Genomic DNA, 8471 nt, shown 5'->3' on the forward strand with positions numbered 1-8471 from the left:
GTGTGTGTGTGTGAGAGAGAGAGAGAGAGAATTATTTATGGATCATAAGTATAAAACATTCTTAACGTATTAAGCCCAACAAAACTCCATTCAAGCTCCATATTAGCAGCCCAAATGTAGAAACTAACCCAACAAAACTTAGAAGCAGGAGACCTAGCGCCGATTTCAGAATAGATAGGATATGGAAAATTGAAATGACGCCTGGTTTGACTCGCCTCGCAAGACAAGCGTGTGTCTGATTTGAACGTTACCTAATCACGACTCTATTAGACCTCCCGGTATACCAATGACAAAGAGGCTCGTTTCGTAGTGGGAAAGACAAATGACAACGACCAATGAGAGAGAGGGTCTCTCTCAACCTTCTGCTTCTTCCACCTCTCTCTCTCTCTCTCTCTCTCTCTCTCTCTTCGTGGTCGTGATAGGTATACTGGAGTTTGTTTGTAGTTCATGATGGCTAGGTGGAGGTGGAGGTGGTTCGTAGCCCGTGAGATGTATAATGGATGGCCTTACCGGATCGTCCATTCCTACTGCATACTACACCAAATCATGACAGAATTTTGCTTCGACTCAATTCTGCTCCAATTCTGATTTTTTGCTTCAATTCTTCAAAGGCTTCTAAAATCACGACTCTATAGCTCTAATGGAAGGCTAATACACGATTGTGAACCCGATTTCATTATCAATTCACTCTAATTTCACAGATTTGGAGTTTGATTTCATTAGGTAATACCAAATTTCAATCTTTGTTTATTTGGTAGTTGCTCACTGATTGCAAGTGTAAAAAAATATGTTTGTTCGTTTACAGCCCAATCTTTGTCACTTTGTGATTCAAAAATCTGATTTTAGGCATTTCTATTACTCCCAAGCAATCTACAAGTCTGAATGTCTAATTTCATTAAGGTGAGTCCGATTTTTTTCTTAGTTTTGATGGTACTTGCGGTTTTTTATTCAAGTTGCTGAAACTTTTTTATTTTTGTTTGTCTATAGCGCAAATTTTGTTATACAGCTGATTTCTGGTTACACTGACAATCGAATTTTATTGAGGTAAAGTTTTTGCTTTCTGTTTGCTTTCAAATTACAAATAGGAATCTGTTTTTTTGTTAATCTTTCATCAAAGTTTCTAATTTTTTTTTTGTTTGTAGATTCAAGCCTTCAATAGAAAAGCACCATCTGGATTTAACCATAAAACATCATCAAAGTTTGATTTTCAGGTGTATTCTTTCCTTACTAATCACTATAATGTTTCATAAAAAACACTTATCAGGAGCTGGAAAAAAAACGAAAAATAGTTGAAGAATCTAAACTAAAACAAAAGGGTCTTTAGATAAGTTTATTAAACTAAAACCAGTCGATTCTTCTAGTGTGTCAAATAAACGTGATGATATTAATGTGTCAAATGAACGTGATGATACTAATTTGTCTAATGATTGTGATGATACTAATGTGTCAAATGAACGTGATGATACTAATGTGTCAAATGAACGCGATGATACTAATTTGTTTAATGATTGTGATGATACTAATTTTAATCCTTTAGATATTTATCACCCTAGAAATTGGAATGTTTTGATAACAAAACAATAGATATTCTAATTGAAAAATGGCTAATAAGGGAAATGAATTTTGTGTTTCCTAAAGATGCATTATCTAGACATTTCTCTTATGTTTTTTATACCCAAAAATTAAATAATGGTGAGACACGAGATCGGAAATGGCTAGTTTACTCAAAGTTTTTGGATAAAGTGTTTTGTTTTTGTTGTAAACTTTTTAAATCTACTAATCAAAAAGGTTTTTTTAGCAAATGAAGGATATAATGACTGGAAACATCTTAGTGTTCGACTTAAAAAACATGAAAATAGTAATGAACATTTGACTTGTATGAGTTCTTGGAATGATGCAAAACAAAGATGGAATAAAAACCTTACTATTGATAAAGATTTACAACAAGAAATTTTAAAGGAAAATAGCGTTGGAGGCAAGTTTTAAGAAGAATAATTGTTGTTGTGAAGTATTTGTCTAACTATAATTTGGTTTTTCAAGGTTCAAACACTAAACTTTATAAAGATAGTAATGAAAACTTTTTGGGAGCAATACAAATGATGGTAGAATTTGATGATATAATGTAAGATCATGTTAGACGCGTAGAAAATCAAGAAATTCATCATCATTATCTTGGCCCCAAAATTCAAAATAAACTTATTTCTCTTTTAGGCCACACGGTTAGAAGTTCTATCATTAAAATAATTAAAGAAACTGAATATTTTTCTATCATTCTTGATTGTACTCGGGATGTGAGTCATCAAGAGCAAATGACTTTAATTATAAGATGTGTGAATTTGTCTTCTAACAAAATACAAGTTGATGAATATTTTTTAGAATTTTTAAAAGTTGATAATACTTTTGGCTTGCGACTTTTTAATGTGTTATTAGATGCATTAAAATTGTTAGATCTTGATGCGGATGATATAAATGGTCAAGGTTATGATAATGGGTCTAGCATGAAAAGAACACACCAAGGGTTTCAAAAACAATTTCTTGAAATTAATCCTAGAGCTTTATATATGTCATGTGTTTTTCATAGTCTAAACCTTACCGTTTGTGACATGACACTTTCTTATGGTAAAGTTGTTTCTTTTTTTGGTATTTTCAATGCTTATATTTATTATTTTCTAGTTCTACTAAAAGATGGAAAGTATTATTAGATAATGTTTCAACTTTAACTATAAAGTCTTTATCTAATACTCATTGGGAAAGTAGAATTAAAAATGTCAAAACTATTAGATTCCAAGCTCCTCAAATACGATTAGCTTTGCTAGAATTGGCTAAATCATGTGATGACCCAAAATCAAAAAGTGAAGCCAAAAGTTTCGTTAAAGCTATTAAGAGTTTTGAATTTTTACTTAGTATGGTTATTTTGTATGAAATTTTATTTGCTATTAATATGATAAATAAAAAATTGCAATCTAAATCTATTTGTATTGATGCCACTATTAACCAAGTACAAAATGTAATGACATTTTTTTACGAATTTTAGAAATGAAGGGTTTGCTTCAAGCATAAATATTGCTAAAACAATTGCTTTAGAAATTGGTGTTGAACCTACATTTCCATATAGGCATAATGTAACTATAAACAAACAATTTGATGAAAGTGATATTGAAGAAGAAGAAATACAATCACCAGAAGAGTATTTTAAGGTTCATTACTTTTATGTTGTTGTGGATGTTGCAATTGTTTCACTAAATACTAGATTTGAACAATTAAAGTATTTTGAAAGTATATTTGGATTTTTATATGACTCAAAGATTTTAACGTCATTAGATGAAAATAAGCTTAAAGAGTGTTGTATAATGTTTGGAAATACTTTTTCTAATGACATTTTTTCTTATGTGGATTCAAATGATCTTTTTATCGAATTATTTTTTTTGCAAAAGACTCTTCCTAATGATATTAAATTTGCAGTTGAAATTTTAGAATTTGTTAAAGCTGGAGATTGTTACCCAAATATTTTTATTGCATATAGAATCCTATTAACTATTCTTGTAACTGTTGCATTAGCGGAGAGGATTTTTTAAAGTTGAAGTTATTGAAGAATTACTTAAGGTCGTCGATGTCACAAGAAATGTTGAACAACTTGACAGTTCTATGTATAGAGAATGATATGGTAGACAAGATCGATCTTGAAGATATTATTAATGATTTTGCATCTCAAAAATTTAGAAGGAGTATTTTTCTTTAAAATTTTGGATTTTTGTAATGAAAAATGTTATATGCAGTACAAGTAATTTTTTTTCAATTAGTGAGTTATTATAAAAATATTGATGAAATTTATGTATTATAAGGGCTTTTTTTTCCTTCTCGTCACGGACCCACATTATGTTTGGAACAATCCTGCCATTGGTCTTCAAGTTTGGCCATGACGTCAAAGCGGGGGAGGAGAAGAGAAAGAAAGGCATAGAGTGTGTGCATTGTGAGGCGTGGCATCATGACTGGGCACGCCTACAACCACCACATTACCACCACGCCATTAACGAGTAATGTGTACATTGTGGTCATGTGCCACATCACCACCACGTTTTTAGTGTGTAATGTATTGATGACCTTATGATCCTAATGTTACAGTTTAAAAACCAAAATGATGAGTTGTGAACGGAGTCCATGTAATTAGATGGGTCCACTACTATAATTCAACAGTAAAACTTACAAAAATACTTAACGTTAGATCGTTAATTAAAAATTTTTCCTTAGAATAAACATATCGTTTGACAAATGTTTAGATAATTGTAAATTTGTAATTTTTCTGTGGAGAAATTAAATACTATCTTATCTTTTGTTCCTACCAATCATCCTATCAATTTAAATAATAACATATGTCATATTAATATCTTAAAATATTATTAAATTTAAAAATGAAATATTACAAATGTCACCGTTTTATTGGGTAAAGGATATATACATAAAAAAAAAAAAAATAGAAGGTCTTTCTGCTTTTATATTTATTTTGAAAGGTTGACTTACCACCGTCGGATCATGCTTCTCTCCGGATCCACGTGTACAGCGCTTTCCATTGGAACACATCCCCAACAGCTGTCTCCCTTCACATGAAGGAGAATTGGAGATCACATGGAAAGTTTTGTCTTAAATTACAAAACTATCCCTCCGCCACCTTAAACCGCGTGTTGTCCACCGTGATTAGTGGCATCGCATGCAGTCTGAGAGAAGAAATCGTCGAAATTACTCTTCACGCTCCCCCGTTCCCCGATTTAATAAATAAATTCATGAATCTGTTCTCCAAATTATTTCACTAGTGGTTTTCATATTAATTAATTCATTATTTTAATCAATATAAATAATAATATGATTTAATAAAAAAACACTTTATTATTTTTTACGTATATAAAAACATCAGACAATAACTCATATAAAAAAGTTTGAAATATAATAATTATAAATTGACACGACAGAAAGGGAAAAAAAACAGTAGCATAAAACCCCTTCTCGTTAACGGAGATGCCATTTCTTAGCTCGTCTGCTACTTCGGAAGCTTGCTCACAGAAGCTCGGCCATGGCGATAAGAGTAAACCCGTTAAGTTTGATCCTCTGCATCTCACTCTTCATCGCATCTTCACATTCTCAGCAGCTTACCACCACTTTCTACCAGAAATCATGTCCCAGATTTGAACAGATAATGCAGGACACCACCACCAACAAGCAGATCGCCTCACCCACCACCGCCGGCGCAGCTCTACGCCTCTTCTTCCACGACTGCCTCGTCGAGGGCTGTGACGCCTCCGTTCTTATCTCCTCCACTCCTTTCAATAAGGCCGAGCGTGACGCCGACATCAACCTTTCCCTTCCGGGAGACGGCTTCGACGTCGTCGTCCGTGCTAAAACCGCCCTCGAGCTCTCCTGCCCTGGAGTTGTCTCATGTGCTGACATCCTCGCTGTCGCCACGCGCAACCTCGTGACGATGATGGGTGGGCCATTCTACAACGTGAAACTCGGCCGGAGAGACGGAGTGGTGTCCAGAGCCTCACGCGCCGAACTAATCCTCCCGAAACCAACCATGTCCATGAATCGAATCATCAAGATCTTCACATCCAGAGGGTTTTCAATCCAGGAAATGGTGGCATTAACCGGCGCCCACACCATCGGATTCTCTCATTGCAGTGAATTCAGCTCAGACATTTACAATTACAGCAGAACAGCACAGTCCGATCCGTCTTATAATCCAAGGTACGCCGCCGGGCTAAGAAATGCATGTGCCGATTACAAGAAAAACCCATCGTTATCGGTGTTTAACGACATAATGACCCCACGAGACTTCGATAACTCGTACTATAAAAACTTGCCCAGGGGATTGGGGGTTTTGAGATCGGATAGGGCACTCACAATGGATGCTCGAACAAGGCCGTTTGTAGAGTTGTATGCAAGAGACCAGAAGAAGTTCTTTGAGGCATTTGGTCGAGCAATTGAGAAGCTCAGTTTGTATGGTGTGAAAACTGGCCGGAGCGGACAGATCCGCCGTAGGTGTGACTCCTTCAACTAAATCAGATTTCTGAGCCCATATATTAATTCTATTAAGAGTTTTGTTTTCTATTTTTGGAGATTTGTAAACTATTAAAACAATTTTCTGTCATAATTCATCAAGATACCCTTTCTTCCTTCATTATGATTTCTTTCATGACTGTGATAATGGAGTGTTAACTCTAATTGTAAAAAAAAAAAAAAAAAAAGTCAACGACTTGAATGTAACTCGAAGCTGACACCAGTCTTGAATAAGGTTCAAGAATCTATGAACAAGGTACAAACTTTAATGCAAAACTGATAGCAGAACACTGAACACCTGGGTCAAATGGTATCTCTAAATATTTCCATAACTATATATTACTCCGGAACACAATTCAATGCAAATAAAAGAAAAATAAAAATAGTATCAGCAAGAAATTTCAACAACTTTGAGGAAAAGATTCCAAATAAACAAATGAAATAGAAATTTTAATTGGCATAGTCATCCTCAAAGCTCAAATTGAGTGCTTGTAACTTGAATCCAGAATTTTGTATGATCTCAACCAGATTAGAAGCCACTCCAGTAGCTTGCACTGTTGTTTTCTTCTTTAACTATAACAAACAGGAATCGGGTATGTGTTAATATGTTATTGTCAATTTCAAAATCAAATCAATATATACAAAAAAATCAGCTCACCTCAACGCTTGCAATACCCTCAAGAACTTGGACTTTTAAGTTTGAAATGCCCTCCGTCTCCTGAACAAAAAAAAAAAGGGGATGAACATTTTGGATATAAACATCAGATGCCTCAAAGATATACACAAAATCAATTGATGTAAGTTGAAGATAATGTTTTACCTGTAGAGCACTTGTCACTGAAGGAATAGCTGCTTCACTCATTGTTCCCTCGGCCTCCATATACAAAACGATCAAAGATTGTTAGCGTTTTCAAAGCAAATTGGATGATTATGATTAGTTATGCAACAAAATTTAGCTAAATGCTGTTATGAATCCAAGATGAAGTTATTACAGATACTCAACTCGTCTCTATGACTCTATCCATTGTGTTCAATTGCAATTGAGTTTCAGTATCTATAAAAAGATACTTTTATTCGAAGAAGCAGCTAAACATGTTTGCCATATTTTCCACTTTGAACCAAAATCAAACAGTTGGAGGGCATTCAAGACTCGATCAGTAAACATGTGGCATATCTTATGCATTGCAGAATTTGATGCTTCTTGTTGTAAATTTTAGGAACAAAGGCACGGAAATAGGAAAGTACCTGAAAGAACATGGTGAGGATATCGGAAGGAGAAACTGGAACAGAAACGGTCGCCTCGACTTCTCCTTGGTTGCTGATGGTGTCTTCTTGTTGTTCGGGAATTACTGTATCTTCAGCAACAGATCTTATCTTCTTCAAATTTGACAAATTTGTCTTGGATACCGATGAATTAGGGTAAGAATTGGGAATGCTAAAACAAACACGGGCCACCCGAAGTCGATTGGATAAAGAACATGAGAAAGTGCAAGCAGAAATAGAAGTGGGCAACAGGGAAGTAGGGTTTTTATTGGGTTTGATAGCTGTGAAACAAGATATGGAGGGAGATGCAGAAAAAGACGCCATTTCTGATGCTTTTTCTTCTTCAAAACTGAATCAATGGAGAACCGCTGTCGGGGGAGTAGAGAAAAAGGACCTGAACTGATATCACCCTATCCAGTATCCACTTCCATGAAGAGTTATCATCAAACGAACTTGTAGACAGGGTACAACAAAAGTTCCGCACTGTACAACTGGCGAGGTTTTACCCACGACCATGTAAATTATGAATTTATATGTGTTTATTTTACATTTTAAATATAAAAATCGTTCTCTTTATTCATACTTCTAAAGTAACCATATAACTTGAATTAACCCAAATAAGAATAAATAAGAATAAGAATGATAAATATTAAATAGATTATTATTATTATTATTATTATTATTATTATTATTATTATGTGTTTGGTTTCGGTTGATTTTTATTATGTCCGATAAACCGATAAAAAAAAATAGTTAGTATTTTTTTTATCTATACAATTTACTTTGAAATTACAGCTATTGATATTCATATCTACCTTTTTTTAATAAATGAAACCTAAAAATAACATTTGTCCGTTTTTTAAAATGTCTCTTTGACATGTCACATTTTTCTATGATGGTTATTATTTTCTTTTTTTTTAGTAAAAAATCAAATTCAATTCAAACTTTGAAAATACAAAAGCATATCCTAATAATATTATTATGTTTATTTTTTTTAACAAATTAACTCATAATTACTTACAATCGACAATATTTTAGTTTTTTTTATATTTATTAATTTTTTATCTATATAAAAATTTTAAATGTATCGACCATGATTTTCACGGGTTACAACCTATTATTTTTAACAAACTTAACTATAGGTGTATAGCTACTCAATT

At 33.6% G+C, this 8471-nt stretch overlaps 1 protein-coding gene, 1 long non-coding RNA gene and 1 pseudogene across 2 annotated transcripts; 2 read left to right on the forward strand and 1 right to left on the reverse strand.

Annotated features, from left to right (window-relative positions):
* The first annotated feature begins 224 nt into the window (after positions 1-224).
* Positions 225-3786, forward strand: LOC145090646 (uncharacterized). Its single transcript, XR_013701693.1, has 4 exons — positions 225-723; positions 806-900; positions 988-1044; positions 1143-3786. It is a non-coding gene; the product is annotated as an uncharacterized LOC145090646 (long non-coding RNA).
* A 1194-nt stretch (positions 3787-4980) lies between these two features.
* On the forward strand, positions 4981-6169 carry LOC145087720 (peroxidase 63 pseudogene; annotated as a pseudogene).
* Positions 6170-6347: 178 nt separating this feature from the next.
* LOC145087721 (Heavy metal transport/detoxification superfamily protein) lies at positions 6348-7743 on the reverse strand. Its single transcript, XM_079025762.1, has 4 exons — positions 7294-7743; positions 6869-6922; positions 6707-6766; positions 6348-6621 (listed from the first exon to the last, which is right to left on the reverse strand). Exons 1-4 carry the CDS (start codon positions 7633-7635, stop codon positions 6499-6501), a joined length of 579 nt encoding a protein of 192 aa, XP_078881888.1. The 5' UTR covers positions 7636-7743; the 3' UTR covers positions 6348-6498.
* Positions 7744-8471: the final 728 nt, after the last annotated feature.

The sequence above is a fragment of the Lactuca serriola genome, chromosome 2, assembly GCF_051521515.1.
Source record: "Lactuca serriola cultivar US96UC23 chromosome 2, Lser_US96UC23_V15, whole genome shotgun sequence".
NCBI classification, from domain to species: Eukaryota; Viridiplantae; Streptophyta; class Magnoliopsida; order Asterales; family Asteraceae; genus Lactuca; species Lactuca serriola.

Excerpts from the sequence above, each read along its gene's own strand:
- LOC145087721 (XM_079025762.1), bottom strand. The coding sequence starts at position 7,635 with ATGGCGTCTTTTTCTGCATCTCCCTCCATATCTTGTTTCACAGCTATC. Across the intron at positions 6,923-7,293 it reads TCCTCACCATGTTCTTTCAG|GCCGAGGGAACAATGAGTGA; the intron begins GTACTTTCCTAT and ends TTGTATATGGAG. Across the intron at positions 6,767-6,868 it reads CAGTGACAAGTGCTCTACAG|GAGACGGAGGGCATTTCAAA; the intron begins GTAAAACATTAT and ends TTTTTTGTTCAG.